The 26,256-nt window shown below is 49.6% G+C and overlaps 3 protein-coding genes across 3 annotated transcripts; 1 reads left to right on the top strand and 2 right to left on the bottom strand.

The window, feature by feature from the left end:
* Positions 1-1,687: 1,687 nt before the first annotated feature.
* On the top strand, positions 1,688-13,888 carry dlg4b (discs, large homolog 4b (Drosophila)). The gene is made up of 20 exons (XM_029525827.1): positions 1,688-1,706; positions 2,428-2,547; positions 3,676-3,749; positions 5,558-5,683; positions 7,194-7,244; positions 8,287-8,411; positions 9,963-10,132; positions 10,556-10,692; positions 10,757-10,907; positions 11,051-11,319; positions 12,009-12,111; positions 12,204-12,300; positions 12,376-12,552; positions 12,631-12,668; positions 12,748-12,795; positions 12,881-12,982; positions 13,056-13,228; positions 13,309-13,418; positions 13,499-13,590; positions 13,675-13,888. Exons 1-20 carry the CDS (start codon positions 1,688-1,690, stop codon positions 13,779-13,781), a joined length of 2,289 nt encoding a protein of 762 aa, XP_029381687.1. The 3' UTR covers positions 13,782-13,888.
* Positions 13,889-15,970: 2,082 nt separating this feature from the next.
* On the bottom strand, positions 15,971-20,853 carry tfr2 (transferrin receptor 2). The gene is made up of 17 exons (XM_029526879.1): positions 20,824-20,853; positions 20,560-20,758; positions 20,282-20,465; positions 20,048-20,188; positions 19,866-19,974; positions 19,553-19,795; positions 19,333-19,472; positions 19,088-19,263; positions 18,898-19,017; positions 18,677-18,759; positions 18,528-18,591; positions 17,672-17,739; positions 17,307-17,377; positions 17,132-17,222; positions 16,833-17,054; positions 16,283-16,420; positions 15,971-16,213 (listed from the first exon to the last, which is right to left on the bottom strand). Exons 1-17 carry the CDS (start codon positions 20,851-20,853, stop codon positions 15,971-15,973), a joined length of 2,322 nt encoding a protein of 773 aa, XP_029382739.1.
* A 1,450-nt stretch (positions 20,854-22,303) lies between these two features.
* hmgb2b (high mobility group box 2b) lies at positions 22,304-25,638 on the bottom strand. The gene is made up of 5 exons (XM_029526698.1): positions 25,484-25,638; positions 23,928-24,086; positions 23,285-23,436; positions 22,889-23,063; positions 22,304-22,754 (listed from the first exon to the last, which is right to left on the bottom strand). The coding sequence occupies exons 2-5, from the start codon at positions 24,075-24,077 to the stop codon at positions 22,629-22,631; spliced, it is 603 nt and encodes a 200-aa protein (XP_029382558.1). The 5' UTR covers positions 24,078-24,086; positions 25,484-25,638; the 3' UTR covers positions 22,304-22,628.
* Between the last annotated feature and the right edge of the window lie 618 nt (positions 25,639-26,256).

Raw genomic sequence — 26,256 nt, 5'->3', positions numbered from 1 at the left:
CCTCTCCCGCCTCTCGACCAATCAGACTGGAGCATTACCTGAGCGGTGCCTGACGGGAAACAGCGGCAGAAGTCAGCTCGACATCAAGTACAGAACAAATAAACATGAAAATAAAACTAAATATTTCACAACAGCAGTTAAAGTGCTGAGTGGAGGAGAGATTTCATTTCAAAGGAAACTTAGTGGTGAATACATTTTGTACTGAAAATAATACATTCTGAGCAAAGTCTGAAAAAAATCTTACCTCCAACTTTGCTTAAATGAAGTTTTTAAAGAAGGGCTAACGTACATTTTCTCCATGTATGCATGATGAATATGATTTTTACCCATGAATAAGATAGTATTGAATATATGTGAAGCTGAAGTGGACAGATTATCCATGTAATAAACAATTATATTTAATTCAAAGGATGGAATATCATTGATTTAAGTTATCCCCAATTAGTTATATCTGAGCAAAAAGAATGAGAAACAGGACATAGAAAAAACATGTTCCAGAGTTCGTTATTGCAGAAGGAACACAGGTCCACCTTTTTTTTTTAGAAAGTGTGATACAGGATAAATCTTATTTATGATTTTGAAGTGTGATTCTTTAATCTTTAATAATCTTATTGTTACACTTTTGATCCATCAGATTACTTTCTCCAATATAAAAAGATTTGTAAGTGCTGACAAACAATTGTTGGATACTAAAAAAATCTTCATCAAGTTTTTCAAGGGAAAACGAATCACATTACATATTTTTTCAAATTCCCTCTAAGGTTTTTCTAACTATACTATCAAAAATTGATTACCTGTTGACAGGCATTACTCTGTTTTTCCACACAGTTAATGTAAATACCATTTTAGAAAAGATTTAGAAATGAGACAGTTTAATGGGGATCCTGTTTACATCACAATTACATTTTAAACACAATCTAAACCTCCTGTTTGCTTAAACAACAACCTCGGAACATGAAACTGAGTTTGGCAGGACAGGCTGGATTTTATCCAGTTTAACCTAATGGAGACATTCTAATGTAAGGAGCTTTGTTCCTCCACAAGAACTGAAAGATAATTGAATTGGCTTATTAATATTTTTTGAGGAAATATACACAGACTGGCAGGGACCATCTTGGAAATACCTTCTGTTTCAGACAAAATGACTCTGCCAAAGACAGTTAGATCTGTAATTAGCCAGTGACTTAAGGAGTTCTTCATACCTAAAATACGTTCAGAAATATTTGTGACTTTTTCTGACATCCTGCCTCGTTCAACCTCACAAAGAGTGGGAACTCCCAGCATGCTTGGAAGCACTTTCTGACGTTCTCAAGAAAACACGACAGGAAGTGACAGGAAGTGACAGGAAGTGTCAGCGCTGGAGGCGGAGTCACCAGATAAATATACCGTTTATAACCCAGCAGCAGAAAATCATGAGTTCATCATGTGTTCATCAGTTTATCGATGATAATGATGAAGATGAAGATGTGCAGAAGCACTTTTATTGGTCCTCATTGACCTTCAAGACTCAGTTTCTTTTTTAATTGAGCCCAACAGCATTATCCAACCACGAGGTCTGAACCCTGGAGTGGGCGGGGCTTCAGTAATCTGAGTGGATTAATGGGAGGGATTAGGACTGCATTACCCAGCATGCCATGGGTGTTTGTAAAATCCCTAAGAGGATTTCTGTGGATCAGACAGAGACAAAATGCCGCTGAAAAGAGAAGGTAAGACTTTGTTACCTGATCTCACGGTTTCACAGCTCTGTGTGTCTGTTTGTGTTCTTGAGTGCACCTGTTTATGTGTGTTTGTGTATCTGTGTTCGTCTGTGTTTGTTTGTTTGTGTGTCTGCATGTGTGTAATGCGGTCTATTAAGAATGATTAGAGTCCTTGTGACTTCACAGATAATCAAAATGATTGATAACTGATTAATCTGATCCATCTTCACTGTTAGCATGTTACAGCTTCACTGTTAGCATGTTACATCCTCACTGTTAGCATGTTACATCCTCACTGTTAGCATGTTACATCCTCACTGTTAGCATGTTACAGCTTCACTGTTAGCATGTTACATCCTCACTGTTAGCATGTTACATCCTTACTGTTAGCATGTTACAGCTTCACTGTTAGCATGTTACATCCTCACTGTTAGCATGTTACAGCTTCACTGTTAGCATGTTACATCCTCACTGTTAGCATGTTACATCCTTACTGTTAGCATGTTACAGCTTCACTGTTAGCATGTTACAGCTTCACTGTTAGCATGTTACATCCTTACTTTTAGCATGTTACAGCTTCACTGTTAGCATGTTACATCCTTACTTTTAGCATGTTACAGCTTCACTGTTAAAGTTAAATAGATGGAGTCTTCGGAGCACATCAGTCCATCAGACTCCAGTCCAATCCAGTCCAGCAGAATCCAGTCCAGTCTTTTATCTGCCTCCACAGACACTGAGCGCGCTCTGCAGGTGATGGAGGCCTGTCAGGTTGGAGCAGCCGAAGGGGTCAAAGGCTGTGCAGAGAAACTGCTCCACATTTTTCAGAGTGACTTGTTCCAGGCTCTGCTGGGTAACAAAAAAAAAACAACAAAAAAACCACACACACTATAGAGCTTAACAATTCCATGTATTTTCAAAATTGGAAACTTTTCATGGAAATGAACGACTATAAGAGAAAAAACAGGAAGAAACTTTCAGATTTATAGGTTAGCCTTGAACAGCGAATTTAAATATAGCTGGAGAAACAAATTTTTTATTTATTGCAGGTACATTTGAATATCTCTGCTTTCCTCACTCGCATGTACATCATATTTTCAGGAATTAACAGGAATAAACTGGCATTTTTCTAAATTGTATGTTTGCCTGAAATAGGAACTTAAAAGTATTGGAAAAAGAAAACATCTTCTAGAATGATTTAGTTGAAACTTTCAGATTTGATCCAAATTCACTTTACTTTCAGCCCTGTATTGTGGATTCCTCCATCACAAGCAGAGACAGTTTGTAGAAGAAAATGACCTTAATATGATTACAGGGATACACACATTTGATTTATAGTTTTAATGTTTAATTACCAAAGTCCAGCTAGCTGGTTAATTAGACATGCCAGCTAACCAGCTCACTGATATTTGACCACTGAAGGAGTGATGCTGTTTCTTCTGCCAGCTGATGGCCGGTTCTCTTCAACAAAAAGAATGTCTATTCATCTTTTCACCATCTGTTTCTGTTCATTAATCCAACGTCCGCTGTTCAATCCTTTTAAAAACTTTTCTAACTGTTTATCAAACTAGTTATATGTCTGTGTATGACCTTTTCTTTGAGCTTTTACAATCCTTTTTTAAATTGATTCCAAAAATTTAACACTCAAGATTTCTCAAATTCATGAGCCAAAATTCACATGGAAAGAAATATTTCACCCATTTGAAACCACCCACACACAAACACTCAATCCCATCCAATGTTAATCTGGTCCTAATGATGTCAGAGTGACATCAAAGAGCCTCAAGGTCACTGATTGGACACGGCGTGGAGTAGAAATGATTCTGTGTTGTGATTGGTTGCTCTCACAGCAGATTTGATGTTTCACTATAAAACTGACCAAAACAACAACAACATATGATCAGTGGCACGATTGATTTCTGATAGACTGATCAATAGTGATTATCTGTGTGTGTGTGTGTGTGTGTGTGTGTGTGTGTAGACATCCAGGAGTTCTATGAGCTGACTGTGTGTGAGAACCAGACGTCAACAAGTCGACCACACACACCTGGACAGGTAACTGTCTCTCACACACATATCACTGTTACCAAGCAACAGCTGCAGCAGCATTACCGGGGCAACAGCTGCATAACACCATGGCAACAGGACCCCCTCCCCCGTCATCAACCAGCGAGTGACTCAAGGAGGTGTACACCCCTCCCCCCTCCAAAAACCACCAGTCTTCCTTCTTTATCTCTCTCTCTCTGTCTGTCTCTCTGTCTCTCTCTCTCTCTCGCTCGCTCGCTCGCTCGGTGCTCACAGACAGAGAAGAAGCAGGAGAGCGGGCGACGGAGGGAGGATAGACAGATAGACAAACGAGTGGGGGGGTGGGGGGGGAGAGATCGAGCATGAGTGTGTGAATGAGTGTGGAAATGTGTGTGTGAGTGTGTGTGTGTGGATATGGACTGCCTCTGCATTGTCACCACCAAGGTAAGAGCAGACCGCCCGCATGCATCCGCTAAAACACACACACACACACACACACACACACACACGTGTCCTGTGTGTGCCAGCTGTGTCCCCATAAACCTCTGTTGGTGTTCTTGTGTGTAAACTTGCAGCCTCCGTCATCTTTTCATTCACTGATCTCTGTTCACGTGTGTTAGCGTCACATTAGCATGTAGCTCCAGCTGACTGCAGCTTGTTGCTAGCTGTTAGCTGAATCCAGCACACAGAGACAGATCGTCTCAGGTCTCAGGCACCGGAAACATCAGCTTCAGCTCAGGTTAGCACAAACACGGGAAAATGTCGACCACAGAGCAACAGGTCATGTCTCATCCTGGGGAAGTGCACTGTCACCCCGACCGGCTCCTCATGACCAGACAGGTGGAGGGCTGGCACAGAGCTGGGGCCCCAATCTGGAGCCCAATCTGGAGCCAAAGAGGCTGCTCCTGGTCGGGATTATCAGGCATTCAGCCTCCAACCAGCTGCAGAGAGGAAGAGCACACCGGGGGGAGATTGGAGTTCGCTGGATGTAGGAACTTTTTCCTGCCTTTAAACTTTTTTCTCACGTGTGTCCTAAATCTCCTCAGTCAGTCCATCTAAGATAAGATAAGATAAGATAAGATAGACTTTATTAATCCCTTGGGAGGTCTCCGTCAGGGAAATTGTTGTTCCAGCAGGTACAGCACCGACAAGAACTGTCTCTCTTTGGTTCCCTTCACGGCCCTCTGAAGTCCATCCTTCTATTTCTGTTCCATCAAAGATAGATGCTTCTATCTCTAGATAAACAGTACTGATAATAAACACACAGACACACAGACACACACACACACACACACACACACACACACACACACACACACACACACACTGTTTGATAAAACTGAACCAGTCCAGTCACATCAGACCAGTTCAAGTGGTGGACCAGATTTAGTCCAGTGGACTCCAGTCCACCTGAGACCTTTCTAGAGGATGTCAGAAGTCAGAGCTGGTTAACTGTCTGACGGTGGGTTCAGAGGTCAAAGGTCAGTCAGACAGATGACCTGGTCTAAATGTCAGAGGTCACGTCCTTCTGTCCATCTCTCTCTTTATGAATCAAGGCTGACTCCTCCTCTGTCCACTGATGTCAGTTGCTAAGCAACGGACGTTCTTGAGGCCTTCTTGTTACTATAGCAACCGCATCACTGACCTGTCGCTCTTCTTCGTTGTCTTTTCCCCCTTTTTATCTCTGTTTTACACTTCCTTCCTTCCTTCCTTCCTTCCCTCCCTCCTTGTGTGACGGAGGTTGTTTGGTTAAATTAAGTGTCAGTTGTGTGATGAGGAAAAATCTTTTTGAATGTGAGATAACGGCTAATGCTAACACCATCAGTGTGTCTTTGCAGAAGTATCGTTACCAAGACGATGAGACTCCGCCTGTCGACCCCAGCCCCGGTCACGTGACCCACGGAGGCAGCACCGAGCTGAGCCACACACACCTGGACGGATACACACACCCAGCAGCACTCACTGTACGTACACACACACAGACACACACACATACGTGGGCGGTCCTTGCCCACTCTGGGTTTTTTTTTTTTTTTTGTTCAGTCGTCACCATGGCAACAGTCCGAATTCTAGGAGGTGTTGCCATGGCATCTGCTGTCTCTCTCTCGGGGCATAGTGACGTCACATAGGGGAGGGGATTCCTTGAGAGAGTGATAAAGCGAGGCAAAGATAGAGCGGAAGAGAGAGAGGGAAGAGAGAGGTTGATGTGAACGGAGGTGGGGAGCAGAGAGAGAGAGCGGAGGAGTCTGTCCTCTCTCTCTTCTTTCCTTTCCATCTCTTCGTCCGGAGGACTCTCGTCGTTCGTCCCCCCCCTGGGTGAGTGGGGGGCGGAAGAGCCGAGCTGAGTGGAGCCGAGCAGTGAGTCCGGACCGTTTAGTGCTGAAGAGGACGCTGCTCCTCCTCCTCTTCCATCTCCTCCTCCTCTCCTCCATCTCCTCCGGCTCGTTAATTATTCAGTCTTTATGTAACGGCCGTGATGTTTGTGTCGGTGTGGTACGCCAAGAAGATGGGCCGAAGATTCATCAACAATGTGAGGAGAGCGAAGCGCCACCGGCAGAGGATGATGGTAGGAGGGGGTCTGACCTCAGTTAGCTTCATTAGCTTCATTAGCTTCAGTTAGCAGGCAGACAGACAGGCAGACAGACAGGCAGACAGACAGGCAGACAGACAGGGAGCTGTCCGGGGAAATGAGCTTTAATTAATTCACTCTAACTCTCTCTCTCATTATATAACTGTGCTGAAGCTCGCTCCTCCAGATTCTCCAGAGACAGAATGAAGTGAACTGTAATGACAGCTGCTGAGACAGACAGACAGGTGGAGACAGACAGGAAGAGACAGACAGGAGACAGATAGGAGGAGACAGACAGGAGACAGGTAGGAGGAGACAGACAGGAGACAGGTAGGAGGAGACAGACAAGAGACAGACAAGAGGAGACAGACAGTAAGAGACAGGAGGAGACAGACAGGTGGAGACAGATAGGAGGAGACAGACAGGAGACAGGTAGGAAGAGACAGACAGGAGACAGACAGGAGGAGACAGACAAGAGACAGACAGGAGACAGACAGGAGACAGACAGTAAGAGACAGGAGGAGACAGACAGTAAGAGACAGATAGGAGGAGACAGACAGGAGACAGACAAGAGACAGACAGGTGGAGACAGGAAGAGATAGGAGGAGACAGACAGTAAGAGACAGACAGGAAGCACCAAAGACCAGGTTGTGTCACATGTTGTGCGTCAGGTGCTTGTTGTCTTTGTGTTGGTGGAAACAAACGCGGTTTGTCTCTGCAGGAAGTGATGTAATAACTGTAAGTTAGTGCTCTGTGACTGGGATGAGAGGTTGGTCGCTATAGCTACAGTTACAGTTACCAAGGTAACTGGCCCCCAAGGGCTCCACAGCTGTTACCATGGAGTTACCGTGGAAACGAGCAGTTGGATGTGATTTAACCCTTTCTTCCTGTGTGTGTCTTCACAGATGAACGGCTCAGAGGGAGAACTGGAGTACGAAGAGATCACACTGGAGAGGGTGAGAACACACAAACACACACAGACACACAAACATCCGGTCAGCCAGCTTTAACGTCTCAGACTTCCACAGACCATCAAAGAACCTAAAGGGTCTACAGAAGGTTCTGCTGTCTGATTCATATTTAATAATTCAAAGAGATTTAGTAGACCCTTCAGTAGAACCTTCAGTAGAACCTTCAGTAGAACCTTCGGTAGACCCTTCAGTAGAACCTTCAGTAGACCCTTTAGTAGAACCTTCAGCAGACCCTTCAGTAGGCCCTTCAGTAGAACCTTCGGTAGACCCTTCAGTAGAACCTTCAGTAGACCCTTTAGTAGAACCTTCAGTAGATCCTTCAGTAGAACCTTCAGTAGACCCTTTAGTAGAACCTTCAGTAGACCCTTCAGTAGGACCTTCAGTAGACCCTTTAGTAGAACCTTCAACAGACCCTTCAGTAGACCCTTCAGTAGACCCTTCAGTAGAACCTTCAGCAGACCCTCCAGTAGAACCTTCAGTAGGCCCTTCAGTAGAACCTTCAGTAGACCCTCCAGTAGAACCTTCAGTAGGCCCTTCAGTAGGCCCTTCAGTAGAACCTTCAGTAGCCCCTTCAGTAGACCCTTCAGTAGGCCCTTCAGTAGAACCTTCAGTAGAACCTTCAGTAGACCCTTCAGTAGAACCTTCAGTAGACCCTTCAGTAGAACCTTCAGTAGACCCTTCAGTAGGACCCTCAGTAGACCCTTCAGTAGACCCTTCAGTAGAACCTTCAGCAGACCCTTCAGTAGGACCCTCAGTAGACCCTTCAGTAGACCCTTCAGTAGACCCGTCAGCAGACCCTTCAGTAGGCCCTTCAGTAGAACCTTCAGTAGAACCTTCAGCAGACCCTTCAGTAGAACCTTCAGTAGACCCTTCAGTAGGCCCTTCAGTAGAACCTTCAGTAGAACCTTCAGTAGACCCGTCAGCAGACCCTTCAGTAGGCCCTTCAGTAGAACCTTCAGTAGAACCTTCAGTAGAACCCCGTGGTATTGTGTTTGGAGGGTTTCTCAGGAGAACTGTCTGTCTCCAGGGGAACTCTGGTCTGGGCTTCAGTATCGCAGGAGGAACCGATAATCCTCACATCGGAGATGACCCGTCCATCTTCATCACCAAGATCATCCCTGGAGGAGCAGCATCACAGGACGGACGGCTGAGGTACACAACAACAGCACCGCTCTCTGAGTGAATGTGGAGTCGGATCGGTGTTTGAGGTTTTTCTACCTTTTTCTTTTTCTTTCCCCTGGTTGTTGTTGGTTTGTTTTGGGGGCCGGTGGGGCGGGATGCTCGTGGTGGAGGGTTGTGTGGAGTTGGTCCGGCAGCAGATACTGTGTGCCCGACAGGCCGATAAGTGACGTCAGCTCATTGGCTGTGGACAGTGGTCCGATTTCTATTGACCGGGAAAAGGGGCAGGTGGTGGAGCTGGAGGGTCCTGCTGGACTTCAGTGCTTGTTGCTGACCGACTTCCATGATGCTGCCAAACTTCTCCCGGATTTTAAAGAGTGTTCCGGACCTCAACGTGGACTGGCTGACTCTGGAGGTGTTTCCATGGAGGACGTGTCAGGAGAGTCTGTGTACCAGGTTATGGTGAAGACAGCAGGGTTGAGCCGGATACGAGTTCGAGTGTTATACGAGTAATATGAGTCAACATCTGTCAGACGGAGTGTGTGTGTGTGTGTGTGTGTGTGTGTGTGTGTGTGTGTGTGTGTGTGTGTGTGTGTGTGTGTGTGCGTCCTGTGATAGGCTCGTCACAGACCCCCCCCCCCCCCAAGCAGCTCCGGTCGTTTGCTCGTTTCTGTGGAGTATTTCTTCTTCAGCACGCTCAGACCTCCAAGTGGATTATCAGCAGAGTCAGTCCATGAGTCACAGAGGCCGTGCTGCATGCAGCCACGCTGTTTCAGTTTTTTTCAGGTCGGCTGGCTCCTCCTACCTCGGTGTGGTACAAATTAAAGTGTAAATAAAAATATATTGAGGCGTACAATAAATATAGTAACTTCTGACCAACCCATATCAATTTCAGGCTTAAAACTACAACTTCCAGTTTAAGCTCCGCCCCTTCCGAGCATGGATACAGATTAAGATAGTGGTGTTTTCGTTGAAAGGGCCCAGCGACGCCCCCTGGAGGACTTTCCTGGTGAGGCCGGCCGGAGGACTCTGTTTGAACCTCCTGACAAAGAGACTCGAGGACCTGAGGAGGATTTCAGCCGTGAACGAGTCGGTGCAGCAGAGCCGTCTCTTTTGCTGCCACTGTTTTTATGAATGTCAACGAATCAGACCTCTGTTTGGACGGCTGGAGACGTTTTTATCTGCGGTTTTAAATACACTCGCCAACAGAAAGACTTTCTGTGAGGACAGGTCAAGATGGCGGTGCGGAGGAGGAGCTGAATGTTTTTTTTAAGATATGGTGAAGTTCAGCTTTTACAGAGCAGCTCAGGACCTGCAGAGGTTCAGCTGTCTGTCTGACTCTGACTGGCTGCCTGTCTGTCTGAATGACTGACTGTCTGTCTTACTTTCTGTCTCTGTCTGTCTCACTTTCTGTCTCTATCTCTGTCTGTCTCACTCTCTGTCTCTGTCTGTCCCACTGTCTGTCTCTGTCTCTTTCTCTGTCTGTCCCACTTTCTGTCTCTGTCTGTCCCACTTTCTGTCTCTGTCCGTCTCACTTTCTGTCTCTGTCTGTCTCACTTTCTGACTCTCTGTCTCTGTCTCCAGGGTGAATGACAGCATCGTCTTTGTTAACGAAGTGGATGTCCGTGAAGTCACTCACTCGGTTGCGGTGGAGGCTCTAAAGGAGGCGGGGCCTGTTGTCAGGCTGTACGTCCTGCGGCGACGCCCACCGAGTGAACGCATCACGCAGATCAAACTGGTGAAAGGACCTAAAGGTAGGAAAGGAGGGGAGGAAAGGAGGTGAGGAAAGGAGGGGAGGAAAGGAGGAGGGAGGGAGGAGGGAGGGAGGAGGGACGGATTGGAGGAAAAGAAGGCGTCTCCTTTTGTTTCTTAAATTTATTATCAAGTGAATCAATCAAAGACTTTATCATCATCTACGAGCTGCAGTCAGACTCAGTTCTGGACTCAGTTCTAGACCCAGTTCTGGATTCAGTTCTGGACTCAGATCTAGATTCAGTTCTGGACTCAGATCTGGATCAGTTCTGGGCTCAATAAACAGTTTTATCGGACCAGTTTCTCTGGTTCTGGTTTCTGTGGCAAGCCAGTCCGTCTGGGGTCATCAGATCCTTTTTCACATCATCTGTGATCAGATTCAGGTGAACCCGGTTCCTTAAAGCGGTCTTGTGTTGCTGGTCCAGGTCTCGGCTTCAGTATAGCAGGCGGTGTGGGGAACCAACACGTTCCTGGAGACAACAGCATCTACGTGACGAAGATCATCGAGGGCGGGGCGGCGCATCGTGACAGGCGGCTGCAGATTGGGGACAAAATACTGGCTGTACGTGAACTCACACTGTTTCCTGGTTCTCTGGGTCCTGGTCTAACCTTAGCTCCGCCCCCAGGTGAACCGCGTGTCCCTGGAGGACATCCTGCATGAAGACGCCGTGTCGGCCCTGAAGAACACGGGGGAGGTGGTCTACCTGAAAGTGGCCACGCCCACCACGCAGTACATCCACCCTGCAGATCGATACAGCCCCCCAGACCTCACCAGCTGTACGTAGACCTGCTGCTTTTAACACCTGGACCAGGTGTCCAGTCAAACCGGGTCCATCTGGTCCCCAGAGGGACCCAGAACCTGTGAGTCTACTGGTCCTGGACTCTGGCAGTTTCAGTTTCACTCTGTGTTGTTCCTGCAGCGTACATGGAGCCGGACTACATGTGTGATTACCCACAAGCCCTCCCTCCCCCGTCACCACGACGATACTCTCCTATCCCTCGCGGCATGATGGGAGACGACGATTATTCCCGGGAGCCTCGCAGAGTCGGAGTCCAACGCGGATCCACCGGTCTGGGATTCAACATCGTCGGCGGAGAGGACGGAGAGGGCATCTTCATCTCCTTCATCCTTGCAGGAGGACCAGCTGACCTGAGCGGGGAACTCCGCAAGGGGGACCAGATCCTCAGTGTGAGTACAAAGACCAGATCCTCAATAAGTACAAAGACCAGATCCACAATGAGTACAAAGACCAGATCCTCAGTGTGAGTACAAAGACCAGATCCACAATGAGTACAAAGACCAGATCCTCAGTGTGAGTACAAAGACCAGATCCACAATGAGTACAAAGACCAGATCCTCAGTGTGAGTACAAAGACCAGATCCTCAATGAGTACAAAGACCAGATCCTCAATGAGTACAAAGACCAGATCCTCAATGAGTACAAAGACCAGATCCTCAGTGTGAGTACAAAGACCAGATCCTCAGTGTGAGTACAAAGACCAGATCCTCAATGAGTACAAAGACCAGATCCTCAAAGACCAGATCCTCAGTGTGAGTACAAAGACCAGATCCTCAATGAGTACAAAAACCAGATACCTCACTAAGTACAAAGACCAGATCCTCACTGAGTACAAAGACCAGATCCTCAATGAGTACAAAGACCAGATCCTCAGTGTGAGTACAAAGACCAGATCCTCAGTGTGAGTACAAAGACCAGATTCTCAATGAGTACAAAGACCAGATCCTCAAAGACCAGATCCTCAGTGTGAGTTCAGCGTACACACACACACACACACACACACACACACACACACACACACACCTGAGCAGGATTGTGTACTCACTGAGAGTCTGTGTGTGTGTGTGTGTGTGTGCAGGTGAACGGTGTGGATCTCAGGTATGCGACACATGAACAGGCGGCGGCAGCTCTGAAGAACGCCGGACAGACCGTCACCATAGTAGCGCAGTACAGACCTGAGGGTGAGTATGCAGTTATGTTGTGTGTAACTCTGTTCAGTTGCTATGGTGACCTTTCCTGAATGTAAGCGTTTCCATGGCGATGTTGTTCACAGAGTACAGTCGTTTTGAAGCGAAGATCCATGATCTGAGGGAGCAAATGATGAACAGCACGTCCGGCAGTTTGAGGACCAACCGCAGCTTTTACGTCAGGTAAGACCTGGACAGACACCTGGACAGAGACGGAGACACCTGGACAGGTGATGACCGGCCTGTCTCCGATCGCAGGGCGCTGTTTGACTACGATAAGCAGTGGGACTGCGGCGTCCTATCACAAGCTCTGGACTTCAACTTTGGGGAGGTCCTTCACGTGACCGACAGCGCGGACGACGAATGGTGGCAGGCCAGACGGGTCAACCAGCAGGGGGAGCTGGAGGAGCTGGGATACATCCCGTCCAAACACAGGTGAGTCCACAGGTGAGTCCACAGCTGAACAGCTGCTGCAGTGATGTCAGTGGACTGTAACATGTCTGCGTGTTTCAGGGTGGAGAGGAAGGAGTGGTCACGTATGAAGAGTAAAGGTGAGTCTTCAGTTTCTTCTGCTGGTTGTCAGGCGGAGAAAACGACTTCCTGTGTGTAACTGTTGTGTTTCCTGTGCAGGTAGAGACGGTTTCGTTCACAGCTACGAGCTCATCACTCAGATTGAAGGTCAGTGACCTTTGACCCTGTCACTGGGCCAGTAAGTCGTTGATGAGCGGGTGTAAATAAAGTTTCCTCTCTCTCTCTCTCTCAGTGGACTACGCTCGCCCTGTAATCATCTTGGGCCCGACCAAAGACCGCGTCAACGACGACCTTCTGTCCGAGTTCCCCGACAAGTTCGGCTCCTGTGTCCCTCGTAAGCTTCAGGTCAGCGGCACACCTCACCTGAGAAAACAGGAAGTGGCTCACAAGCTTTTCTCTGTTGTCAGATACGACTCGCCCTCGGAGGGACTACGAGGTTGATGGGCGGGACTACCACTTTGTGTCGTCACGGGAACAGATGGAGCGGGACATCCAGTCGCATCGCTTCATCGAGGCAGGACAGTACAACAACCACCTGTACGGGACATCGGTGCAGAGTGTCAGGCAGGTGGCTGAGCAGGTGAGGATGGACGGTTGCCATGGCGATGCTTGCATATGGTTAGCTAGGAGTGGCATGTGACGTGCGTTTGCGCTCTGCAGGGGAAGCACTGCATCCTGGACGTGTCGGCCAACGCAGTGAGGCGGCTGCAGGCCGCTCAGCTCCACCCCATCGCCATCTTCATCCGACCGCGCTCCCTGGAGAACATCCTGTGAGTCCCGAACGACACCACGCCATGTCTGCCTCACTGCACTGTAACCTGAGTGTGTGTGTGTGTGTGTGTGTGTGCAGGGACCTAAACAAGCGTTTGTCGGAGGATCAGGCGAGGAAGGCTCTGGATCGAGCGGTGAAGCTGGAGCAGGACTTCCTGGAGTGTTTCACAGGTAAATGTCCTCTTCATGTTCAGGAAGAGACGACCAGCAGCTGTGAGGGCTGACGCCTGTGTGTGTGTCTGTGTGTGTGTGTAGCCATCGTCCATGGCGACAGCTTCGAGGAGGTGTACCACCTGGTCAAAGGCGTCATTGAGGATCAGAGCGGGCCCTACATCTGGATCCCTGCCAGAGACAGACTCTGAACTCTGACCCCCCGAAGATCAGAGACTGTAGAGTTCAGTTGGTACTGAAGTATTTATATTGTTATCCTATTTATTTATTGATTCATCTATTTATTTATGTGCTGTGTAAATGGTGTGTGTGTGGGGGGGGGTGGGTGTGTGTGTGTGTGTGTGTGTGTGTGTGTGTGTGTGTGTGTGTGTGTGTGTGTGGTGTACATAAAGACTTGTGTGACTGTAAATAAAATGATGGGGCTCAAACACACAGTCTATTCAGGGCTTAAAATATCAAACAACCACTTCAGCACCCACGATTCTCCTCGTGTGGACTACAACACCCACAATTCTCCTCGTGTGGACTACAACACCCACAATTCTCCTCGTGTGGACTACAACACCCACAATTCTCCTCGTGTGGACTACAACACCCACGATTCTCCTCATGTGGACTACAACACCCACGATTCTCCTCGTGTGGACTACAACACCCACGTTTCTGTTGTGGAGCGTTTGGACAGTTTTTATCAATCACTGTTTTCTTATGAAGGAGGTCAAACGGAAACACGTCTGTCTCAAAGTGAGGTCATGGACGACGTCACCCACAATCCCTGGCTGTGGGTCAGCACTGCCAGGATTCTGGACTACAGTACCCATGATTCCCTGCTGCTGAGTGGGGCTAGAGAAGGTGGACGTCACTGTGGGCGGAGCCAGAACTTATGTCTTAAAACACACCTGGAAAAGGTTATTAATGACTCCGCCCACTCCTGTGACCTCATCACAGGACTCTGTTACCCACAGTGCTTTGGGAGAGTCCTGTACTCCACCTGTAACCATGACAACGGGGACTGATGGATCCTCCAGGGTCCAAACTGTTTCTGATGGTTCCAGTGAAAATCAGGGTCATGTGATCAATCTAATAAAAGTTATCATGACTACTGATGATGTCATATCCTCTCTCTCACACTTCCTGTCTGAAGGTGTTTGAGGTGGAAAATGATCAGTCAGATTTGTGTGCAGACAACACAACACAAAACAACACAACAACACAAGTGGGCAGTTACAGCCTCTCATTTAATGGACAAAGTGTGTTTTTATATGTTGTGTAATGTGTCAGTGTGTCTGCTGTTGTCAGTGTGTGTTGTATGTCTGTTGTGTGTCTGCCGTCGTCAGTGTGCGTTGTGTGTCTGTTGTGTGTCTGCTGTCGTCAGTGTGTGTTGTGTGTCTGTGGTGTGTCTGCTGTCGTCAGTGTGCGTTGTGTCTGTTGTGTGTCTGCCGTCGTCAGTGTGCGTTGTGTGTCTGTGGTGTGTCTGCTGTCGTTGTGTGTCTACTGTCGTCAGTGTGCGTTGTGTGTCTGTTGTGTGTCTGCTGTCGTCAGTGTGCGTTGTGTGTCTGTTGTGTGTCTGCTGCCATCAGTGTGTGTTGTGTGTCTGTTGTGTGTCTGTGGTGTGTCTGCTGTCGTCAGTGTGCGTTGTGTCTGTTGTGTGTCTGCCGTCGTCAGTGTGCGTTACGTGTCTGTTGTGTGCCTGTTGACGGTGAGTGTTGTTCGTCTGTTGTGTGTCTGCTGTTGTCAGTGTGCATTGTGTGCCTGCTGACGTTGGTGTCTGTTGTGTGTCTGCTGTCGTCAGTGTGCGTTGTGTGTCTGTGGTGTGTCTGCTGTCGTCAGTGTGCGTTGTGTGTCTGCTGTTGTCAGTGTGCGTTGTGTCTTGTGTGTCTGTTGTGTATCTGCTGTCGTTGTGTGTCTGTGGTGTGTCTGCTGTCGTCACTGTGCGTTGTGTCTGTTGTGTGTCTGCTGTTGTTGGTGTGTGTTGTGTGTCTGTTGTGTGCCTGCTGACGTTGGTGTCTGTTGTGTGTCTGCTGTCGTCAGTGTGCGTTGTGTCTGTTGTGTGTCTGCTGTTGTTGGTGTGTGTTGTGTGTCTGTTGTGTGCCTGCTGACGTTGGTGTCTGTTGTGTGTCTGCTGTCGTCAGTGTGCGTTGTGTGTCTGTTGTGTGTCTGCTGTCGTTGGTGTGTGTTGTGTGTCAGTTGTGTGCCTGCTGACGTTGGTGTCTGTTGTGTGTCTGCTGTCGTCAGTGTGCGTTATGTGTCTGTTGTGTGCCTGCTGACGGTGTGCGTTGTGTGTCTGTGGTGTGTCTGCTGTCGTCAGTGTGCGTTGTGTGTCTGTTGTGTGTCTGCTGTCGTCAGTGTGCGTTGTGTGTCTGTTGTGTGTCTGCTGTCGTCAGTGTGCGTTGTGTATGCTCCACACGTCTCCGTTCAGAGCGTTGGCGGCTCCCTGCAGCGTCCAGGTGAAAAGCGCTAACTGTCGTCTGAAGCGTTTCTCGTCGAAGCGTCCGGGGTCAGAGGTCAGCAGGGCCAGGTGCTCAGTGAGCGCGCTCAGAGTGTGGTTACCCCGACCATGGATCACGTGACGAAATGGCGTCTCCACCGCTGACACGTACTGAGACAGGAAGTAGTACTCCACCTGTAGGACAGACAGAAGGCTGATGATGATGATGATGATGACGATGATGACGGGGCGGCGCTCGTCTACCTTCATGATGCGTGCGTTGAGGCGGCTCGTGGACGGATCGTGGAGGTCGCTGTCGTCGATGGTTCTCTGCAGCGACTCTGCAGCACGACTGTAGTCTCCTCTGGCACTGAAGACCCACCGAGGGGACAAACCCCTGGACTGAAGACGAGCAGGGAGAGAGACACATGAGGAAAGACAGACAGGAAGACAGACACGTGAGGACAGAGAGGGAGGGAGGGAGAGAGAGACACGTGAAGACAGACAGACAGGAAGACAGAGAGGGAGGAAGAGAGAGACACGTGAAGACAGACAGACAGGAAGACAGACACGTGAGGACAGAGAGGGAGGGAGGGAGAGAGAGACACGTGAAGACAGACAGACAGGAAGACAGACACGTTAGGACAGAGAGGGAGGGAGGGAGAGAGAGACACGTGAAGACAGACAGACAGGAAGACAGACACGTTAGGACAGAGAGGGAGGGAGGGAGAGAGAGACACGTGAAGACAGACAGACAGGAAGACAGACACGTGAGGACAGAGAGGGAGGGAGGGAGAGAGAGACAGGACTTCACCTGCAGCTCAGCAGCGTGCTGGTTGAGCTGAGCGCTGAACTGCAGCACTGATTGGCCGTAGGAAGTGATGCGTAGCGGCAGGACGGGGTCGTAGGTCAATCGCAGCACCATCTCACCCACCAGCTCCCCCAGACTCCGCCCCGTGACCCCCAGACGACCCCCCAGCACCTCCTGCAGGCGGGAGACGCTGTCCAGAGGTGTGTTGATGAACGGGTACGCTCGCTCCTGGACACAGAAGATCTGATGATGTCACCTGAACACCAGTGACATCACCACATCATCGACCAACGACGTGTGACGGTTACCTCAGAGAATCTGAGCTCCATCGCTGGGACGCCGGCGAAGGCGGTAAAACTGTACGCACCGCTGTTCAGGTACAACGGCTTCATTCTGAGGAAGTGACATCATCGGCGCCATCTTCAGTGTGTGTCCACTGTGTTGGCAGTGTGTTATTGTATTTGTGTGTCTGCTCACATCCTCCAGCTGCCCCCCTCCCTCTCTGCCTGGCTGTAGATGGTTTGACCGCCATGTTTGGGATGTTCCACCTGGAACAGTCAGCAGTGAGACCGTGTCCGGGACCGGGACCAGGATCGGGACCAGAACCAGGAGCAGGATCGGGACCGGGACCAGGATCGGGACCAGAACCAGGAGCAGGATCGGGACCGGGACCAGGATCGGGACCAGAACCAGGACCAGTACCAGGATCAGGAACAGGACCAGAACCAGAACCAGGACCAGAATCAGAACCAGAACCAGGACCAGGATCGGGACCAGAACAGGACCAGAATCAGAACCAGGACCGTACCCCCCCCCACACACACAGCGTGACACGTGCTCACCTGTTTGATTGCTGCATCCAACAAGTCGACCAGCAGAGGACTGGAGTAGACAGACAGGATGTCATCACCTGAGAGACAGACAGTCAGACAGACAGAGTAGAAACTTTACTGTCAACGAAACTGGTTTCAATCCCGTAACAGAACCAAACTCACAAACACACACCGACACTCACAGACACACACAGACACACAGTGTTTCCATTCCGTCCATGTGTTTCAGCAGCAGTGGCTCATGGGTAAATTTAGTTTTAATGTTGATGGAACAGACGTGACCAGCAGGAGCGTCCTTCGTGTATTCAGGTGGAGGCGGACGGCGATGGTTGGGGTTAGTCCCCCGAACCCAGCAGTCCAGGTGAGCTCCTCCTCCACGGTGACCAGGAACCTGACCTTCTCCATAAAGGACGACCAAGCTGTGACCTCTCGACCCCGTCTCCGTGGAGATGAGCCCGACGATGGCGGTATCATCCACAAACTTTCATTGTTACGGCGAGCGGCGCTGGAGTCGCATACGGAGCGAACAGCAGCAAAAAGGCACTCGAATAGGAACACAAGTACACATAAAACAAACCAACAAAAAGTGTACGTATACACAACCATCTTTTTTTAATCAGAGAGACAGACAGGCAGACAGACAGCCATCTTTTTTTAATCAGAGAGACAGACAGGCAGACAGACAGACAGACAGCGATCTTTTTTTAATCAGACAGACAGACAGGCAGACACACAGCCATCTTTTTTTAATCAGAGAGACAGACAGGCAGACAGACAGACAGACAGCGATCTTTTTTTAATCAGACAGACAGACAGGCAGACACACAGCCATCTTTTTTTAATCAGAGAGACAGACAGGTCTTACCCATGATTGCTTGGTCCAGACTGAAATAGGCGACAGCTTTCAGGTGGAGCATAGAAAGGTAACCCTGAAAGACAGAGGTCAAAGGTCACTGAGTTTAGTGTGTGAGTGATGCCATCGGTGTCACTGTTCTGCTTTCTGATTGGTCGAACCTCCAGCCATTCAGTCGCTCCGACATTCCCAAACTCTCCAGCGTCCCAGCTGACGAACAGTAAACTCCGTCTGGGACTGAAACCTGAGGAAAGAGTGACACGTGGGTGATGTCATCACCACAAGCTCGATTCTCGCCTGTCCACGGGGAGCCTCGGTAACCACAGCAACAGTAGCAGGAAACCAGCAGAACATGACACACCTGCGTCCAGGTGAGTCTTACCACGCTTCACCATGGTGGAGAAAGTGCGAGCCAGTTCCAGAAGGATCGCAGTTCCGACTCCGGACTTCACGGCTCCTGGACCCAGTGAGTCCCTCTGAGCTCCCAGTATGATGTACTGGTCTGAGGGGAGACCGACATTAGGACAGAGACAGCGGCGCCACCTGTCAGGTAACTGCTCAGCTCCACACACCTGGCTCCACGCGGCCTTCCAGAGAGGAGAAGATGTTGTTGAGCAGGACGGGCGTCATCACGTTGTGGACGGACATCTTGACTCTTTGGCCAGAGCTGAACTCTGGACCGACCACACAGCGCACATACGGCAGCCGCCCACGCCAAGATGGAGGACAGGGCGGGCCAGACAGCTGGCTGAAGTGAAGAGAGAGGCTGTGAGGTCACAGTCACCCTCAGCAGGTAACTGGAGGGGGTGGGGCTCACCTGAGCAGCTTGGAAGCTGCAGCGGCTGTGATCGGCAGAGCTGGAATCAGGGGCAGGCCAGATGACCGGATGGGCGGGAACTGAGTGTGATTAAAGGAGGGAAAGCCGGGGGTGAAAGGGTCACCTGACCCCAGGTGAACCTATGATTGGATGAAGCAGAGGGAGAGTCTGATTGGTCTAGAGAGGTGTGACAGTTGTGGAACAGGTGTGTGTGCGTTACATGTTCAGACACGGCGGTGTGTGTGCTCAGTCCGAGGCGGCGAGGGTCCTGCGGCAGGTCAGCAGGGTCCGGATAGATCAAAGCTCCGCCCGCCCCGTTCTTCTCCGCCAACCAAACCTTCTCTGCAAAACTGACTCCACCCCCGACACGCATCACCACCACAGAGCCAGTCACGGACACGCCCACACTCTTCAGCCAGTTAAAATCCTCTGGACGACCATAGTTGGCATAGACCACACCCCCCTGCAAAGACGATGGGTACAAGTAGCAGCGGTTACCATAGAAACGAGGTCAGTTGGTCTCCGTATCTCACCGTGGTACTTCCTGTGGCGCTGTACGGACAGAAGTCAGACGGGTTCAGAGGAATCTGCTCTGACATCACACCCAAAGAGTCGACCAACCACAGAGAGCTGCTCCGAGACCTGGAGGAGGAGGAGGAGGAACATCAGGAGGCGCAGGAGGAAGCCCCTCCCTCCTCAGTGGGGGTGGGCCTACCTGTGGGGGAACTGCAGGGTGGCGTACAGGGACTCGGTCCAGGTGTGGTCCAGCTGCAGCTTCCTGAAGCGGTTCAGGATGTCAGAGGCCAGAACTGTTCCCTCTGCAGATCCTGGAGGATGGCTCGTCCTGCTGACCCGACTGACATCACAAACACAACCCGGGTCACAGACCTCCAGAGCTCCAACCAGGACCAGGACCAGGACCAGGACCAGGACCAGGTGGTTCACCTACCTGACTGTCCGGTGGATGTCTTCGTCCTGCAGCAGCCTCCTCATCATCACCCTCAGCTCTCCAAGGTAAAGCCCCGCCACTCCATCTTTGGGCTGATTAGCCCCGCCCCCCCGTTGGGCTTCCTCCTCCCCCTCCTGGGAGCAACTGTCCCGCCCACTGAAGATGGCATGGGCCAGTAGGAAAGCTGGAAGAGAGGCCACACCCATTTCAGTCTCACAGTGATATTTGTGTCTGTTTGTGTGTCTGTCTTATGGGTGTGTGTGTGTTTGTTGGTCTACCAGTAATGAAGATGACAACTGCGAACACACACACCAATGCACCAGCTCTTCGGTAACCATGGTGATGCCTCATCACCAATGTAGTGATGTCACTGTCCTCATCAGCCTCTGATGTCATAAACCTCACCTCCACCTGTTGAGCTCCTCCCACTTCCTCCTCAGACACACCCACCGAGCGACAGAGAGACACTGAGGAAGACTGAAGAGAGAGAGGGCGTAACCATGGTTTGTCAGGGGGCAGGGCTGTCCATTTCTATGTCTCACCTGCGTCAAACGAGTCCTCATGGTATCCATGACGACCTGCAGGTGGGAGGGGCAGTGATGTCAGCCGTTGTACACACAAACACAGAAGCTGATTGGACAAGCAGACGATGACATCAGCGCTGGACATGGGACAATCAGATCGGTGAATCCTTGATCCTGATTGGTTCCTCTCAGATCGGAGGTCAATGTGGGCTGTTTGAACTTTAACTTTATTAACAACTGAGTAAACAGACACAACTGATTTACACACAGAAAAACATTTTAAAGGACATAAGACGGACATAGACAGACAGACATAGAGGAAGACATGGTGACAGGAGGAGACAGGAGATACGGACAGACAGACAGGAAGACAGTGAGAGAGACAGACAGAGACCCGCTCACCTGCTCCTCTTCTGCTGTTTGTCCAGCACTGACCTGCTGAGTTAAGCTCCACCTCCTTCCTCCCCCGACCAGCCAATCAGCTGTTTCCGACGCACACAGACTCAGACAGACCTTTAGTGATGCTGATTTGGATTTAAAGGTGAATAATCTGCTTTAATCAGGAATATTCCAGGTAAGGAGCGTCGCCTCTGACAGGAAACAGACCTGTAGACGTGTTGATGTTTAGTTATAATGAACCTTTTCTCATTTTAAAATCCCCGAGGACGGAACAAGCTGCTCTGCTGGACCATGTGACCTGGAAAAGACCTGTTCAGGAGGTGGACTCTAAATCAGGTAACTCAAGGTCACATCCTTTCACCTGTGGTGACCTTTGACCTCTGTCAGTTAGTGCATTCTTTGGAACTGACAGGAACTGTCACAATGAATTATGGAAAACTTTTTTACTGAATTCATCAATTTAATTTAAAGTTGGTTGAGTTTTGGCAGTTTGTAACTTCATTCTCATTTTGATGTTTGAAAGATTTAAAAGTCTGTTCAGGATCACTGTTTGAAAAATTAAATCGTATCTTTACCAAAAATCAGGATGGGCTGAACACCCGAAGGAGGACAGGCTGAGGACATGAAGAAAGACAGAACACAGGTAATTTTCCCCTCAGTTGGTCGTTTTATTATAAAAGTTGAAGTTTCTACTCGACAGCGAACAAGGAACTGAAAAACTCAGATAAACCTCCAGTAAGAAAATAAAAAACAACATGATGAGGCGGAGGGGGTCGGGGGGTTGCAGGGGTAACCATGGTAACAGTGGTGGTGGGGTTACTCTACTATCCTCTGGTGTCGGACAGTTTAACATCAGATGACCAACACACACACACATTCGCACGCAGGTGCACACACACACACGTTACAGAAAGGCAACACACACACACACAGACAAACACACTTTGGTCTGTGTGTGTGTTTCTGAGAAGGGAAGGTGCAACAGGAACTCCACTGAGGTCACCAGAGGTCAGACCGAGTTCTGCTCAGACTCTCATGGTGCAGCAGACCCGATCAGATCAATCAATAGATCAGAAGCTGATTGGTTGATTGATCTGGAAGTCTCACCTGTCTGGGGAGAACAGGTGAGATAAGTCCACAGGAACCTCAGTGTCCTGACTACGAAAACCTGGGTTTCCATGGAGACAGGAAGTGGCTGGCAGCTGAACTCCTTCACCGTCATCCTCACCTGTCCCTCCTCCTCTTCCTCTCTGTCTACGATCAGCTGCTGTGAAGCTCCACCCACTGTCTCCTGTGGTCCAATCAGCTGCCAGAGCTCCCCCCTCACTTTCATCTGTTCACCTGTCTGACCTCTGAAACACACACACCTACCTGTCTCTCTCTCTAACACAAACTCTCTCTCATCCAGCTGCAGCTCATCATCTCTACTCGTCGTCGTCCTCTTCCTCATCTTCGTCCTCCCCGTCATCATCCTCCTCTTCCTCTCCTCCCTGAGCTGAGGAGCCGGGGTTCCTGGCGTATGTGCCACCGCCGCGGTACGCCACCATGTCCTGAGACCGGAAGAGATAGTTCATGAGTGTGATCAGGTGACTCAGACCAAAATGGATCATCACCAGGACGACTGACTGACTGACTGACTGTCTTTCTCCTGGTCCCCCCCGTCTCCCCTCCCCAAGTGTCTCACCCGGTCGTATTTCTCTCGTAGTTTCTGGGCCTTCTCCTCATAGGGCTGTTTTTCAGACTGGGACAGTTTGCTCCACATCTCTCCCAGTTTCTTGGCACAGTCTCCGATGGACAGACCAGGAAACTGCTGCTTGACGCTGGGACGGTATTCGCTGCAGAAAACAAAGAATGCAGACCTGCAGGAGACAAAAACACTGTCAAATCAAACTGACTTCAAACTGAACCTCATTAGATCCTGAACCTTAGCAGGATCTCTGGTTCACAGTCCACCAAGACTGGGACCTTGACCAGGACCAGGGATTGGGCCTCAGTAAAGAAGTTATGTAATCAGACGAATCAGCTACATGTTATTGCCCCCTCTGATGGCAAAGAGGCAAATGACAGTGTTGACACTTACGGGGGCCTTTTGGGTGCGTTGGGGTCTTTCCTTTTGCGGCCCCTCTTCCCGAAGCCCTTGGGTGGAACGTAATCCCTCATCTCCCTGTTGTAGCGCACCTTGTCGGCTTTGGCCATGTCCTCGAAACACTTTTTATCACTGGGAGACAGAGCCTGACACAACAGAGACAAAAGACTTTTACTTTAAAAGGTTACAAATTGCAGTGCTGCAGCTGTCTGAGGGACAACCATCCCAGGCCATGTGACTGTCATCATCCAATCAGAGATAACAATAACTGATGCAGTTCTGATGTAGTAATGTAGACCCACTGAGGCGGTCTCAGTCATCTGTTGTCGGATGGAAGACTACATCTTAAAACCGAGTCCTAAACCCTGAAGTCCACCATCAGGACTCCATCTGAGGAAGAATATTTTCTGTTCTAAGTGGATTTAATTAAGGAGCAGGAGGACTCATCCCAAAACCACCCAGAGTAGGTGGCAGTCTCCCAGTTAGGTCCCTCCAGACTCAGCACGTTTGATCCAGACCTAATCCTCATCAACAATCAACAAACATGGCTTGACCCCATTTGCTGTCTCTGTCCAGCAAACGTCCCCTCTCCTTCTCTACCCATCTGTCTCCCCCTCCAGATGTCTGTCTCTCCTACCTTCCATCTCTCAGAGCATTTCTTGGAGAACTCGGCAAAGTTGACCGACTGCTCTGGGTTTTTCTTCCGGTGCTCCTCTCGACATGTCTGAACAAAGAAGGCGTATGCCGACGTCTTCCCCTTTGGTTTGTTGACGTCTTTACGCATCATACTGGCGGCCTGTAGAAAAGGAGATGATAGAGACAGTAACTGACAAATAACATTTAGCTCTGGTCCAACTGTGTGTGTTGACTTGTGGCTGTGAAAACACATTTTTCCATCATTGTTCTTCTATCATATCGGGCAGATGGACAGATGATGCTTTCACCATCATGGTGGAGGAAATCTGAAGATAAAAACACTAATGAATCCATCTAACAAGTTTATTATTTACTCGTGCCACAGATAAATTATGACGTTTGAGAAACATCAGTAAAGACACAGATGTGAACATCAGTGTCACTCATGATGAAGAGGAGTCTGAGTGAGGAAGAAGGCACTGTTGGTCGGACTGCTGTGGCTCACAATGTCTGCTAATATTTTAAATGTGACACACATGGCATTATATTAGTCAGTTCATCTTTATAACATATTTTTAGGTGCACAATAGAAAAGTTTTAGATGTATTTTGTTAGAATGACCCTTTAACATACACAGGCTGTTTCTTTATTAATACTTGATGAGTTTAAAAAGGTTTTTATTAATAAAACAGACATTTGGTCGTTAAGGACACATGTCTCGTCCATCCTTCAGAGGCTGCTGCATTAATGATGGTTTCCAGTCTAACTGTGCAGATTGGGAGTAACAAAGAACAGAGTGGGATCCATTTTATCAGCTGGGGTTTGGAGGCCCGTCAACCCGGGCTGGACCCCCTGCCTGCCCGGTACAGGGCCGGGACCAGGCCCCCTCCTGCCGGTGCCTCGGAGCCTGTGGTCGGCAGAGATGAGGGAAATCTGCAGCCGCTGCAGTTAGCCTAGCCATGCTAACGGGCTAGCTCCACAGAACAATGGGCCACCATTTGCTTCCCGCCCTCTGCGGAGCTAGCCGCCCCATCCCCCTCCGCTAACAGAAGGCTAACGGGCTAACAGGCTAATAAAATACCCAAAAACCAGCGAAACGGCGAAAAACATCGACTCTGGGATTTCTGGTTTTTGGTGCATTTATCTGATTTTGGCGCAGCGCAGTTTGTGCACCGGGCGGCCGCGTCTGCAACGAAAACATGGAGTCAGTAAAACAGCTACGCATTTTCAACGAGGGCTCCGGTTATGTGCTGGAGAGGTCATCGTTGTATTGAGGGGACAGGGCTATTTCCTGGAACTGATACTCCAAATGGGCGTTTCGTGTTTACAACAACAGATCTCCATCAGTCCCCGGAGCCCGGGGGGAGACTCGGAGAGGCCAGCCCGGCTCACCGCCGCCTCTCTCCGGCTGTCACAGCGGCCATTTTATCTCTGTTTTCCAGCCTCACGGACCTTTACTGGATCCAGAAAAAACAGCCGGCGAACCGAAGCCAGCTCTTTGTCGCCGGCGGGGACTGAGAGCTGACCCGGCGGGGGCCGGAGGACCGCGGTACTCACTCGTCAGGAGGGCCGGCTACTGGTGAGCAGATTCCGAACCGGGTCTCGGGTTTGGGTCCTGGACTCTTGTTGTTGTTTGGAGGCTGAAGCAGCGACTGGAGCCGTTGGTTCACTTTCAAACTGGGTCGAGCCCGAGACCGGCCCCGCCCCCCAGCAACGCCCCTGTTGGTTACTGCTCCACGGGGAGGCGGGACTAGGCAGACACAATGGGCGGAGCGGCGTGGGATACTACTATATGATTGGCTGATGATGTTGTCGATCAAATTCCGTCGTTACACTGATCCGCCCCTACAGCAAAGCCAGCAGGGCGGGAACCCAGGTCATGTCGATGGGCGGGGCTAGTTTGTACTCCTATATTTGATTGGTCGAAATCTGTGTGTGTCAAATGAACCGGCCAATCAGCGACGGACACAAGAGGCCGAGAGCATCAGTTAGAGCGACGAAGATGGAGGTGATAAAATGTTTATTTCTGCTTCCGCTGTTTTCTTCCATTAATCAGCCGATCGATCCAGTCAGAGCTGACACTGACCCCTGAGCAACAGTATATTAATGTATTATTATTCATTACTGCTGTTAACAACAACAGTAATAATCTTATGAAAATGACTGTAGCTGCAGATCAGACGGTTCCTGTGATGGTTCTTCAGTCTCCTCACTGTTAAAAACACCAGGAGGTCCAGATCTGTGGACCCCCAGACCTCAGACATTCAGACATGGTCCATCACCTGTTGTTCACTCTCTTAAGACAAACAGGTTGTGTTTTAAATCGTGTG

The sequence above is a fragment of the Echeneis naucrates genome, chromosome 18 (assembly GCF_900963305.1).
Source record: "Echeneis naucrates chromosome 18, fEcheNa1.1, whole genome shotgun sequence".
NCBI lineage: Eukaryota > Metazoa > Chordata > Actinopteri > Carangiformes > Echeneidae > Echeneis > Echeneis naucrates.
The sequence above is the reverse complement of the archived record's forward strand: the minus strand, read 5'-3'. Positions and strand labels throughout refer to the sequence as shown.

Bases quoted from the DNA above. Each gene is read 5' to 3' on its own strand.
- dlg4b (XM_029525827.1), top strand. The intron at 10,693-10,756 runs GTACGTGAACTC...CTCCGCCCCCAG, and splicing joins TTGGGGACAAAATACTGGCT to GTGAACCGCGTGTCCCTGGA. The intron at 13,419-13,498 runs GTGAGTCCCGAA...GTGTGTGTGCAG, and splicing joins CGCTCCCTGGAGAACATCCT to GGACCTAAACAAGCGTTTGT.
- tfr2 (XM_029526879.1), bottom strand. From the start codon at position 20,853: ATGGATACCATGAGGACTCGTTTGACGCAG. The intron at 19,018-19,087 runs GTGTGTGGAGCT...GTCTCCCCTCAG, and splicing joins GGAAGGCCGCGTGGAGCCAG to ACCAGTACATCATACTGGGA. The intron at 17,223-17,306 runs GTGAGCAGACAC...TCACTTCCTCAG, and splicing joins GAGGGGGGCAGCTGGAGGAT to AATGAAGCCGTTGTACCTGA.
- hmgb2b (XM_029526698.1), bottom strand. From the start codon at position 24,077: ATGATGCGTAAAGACGTCAACAAACCAAAGGGGAAGACGTCGGCATAC. The intron at 23,437-23,927 runs GTAGGAGAGACA...CTGTTGTGTCAG, and splicing joins AATGCTCTGAGAGATGGAAG to GCTCTGTCTCCCAGTGATAA. The intron at 23,064-23,284 runs GTAAGTGTCAAC...TGTCTCCTGCAG, and splicing joins AACGCACCCAAAAGGCCCCC to GTCTGCATTCTTTGTTTTCT.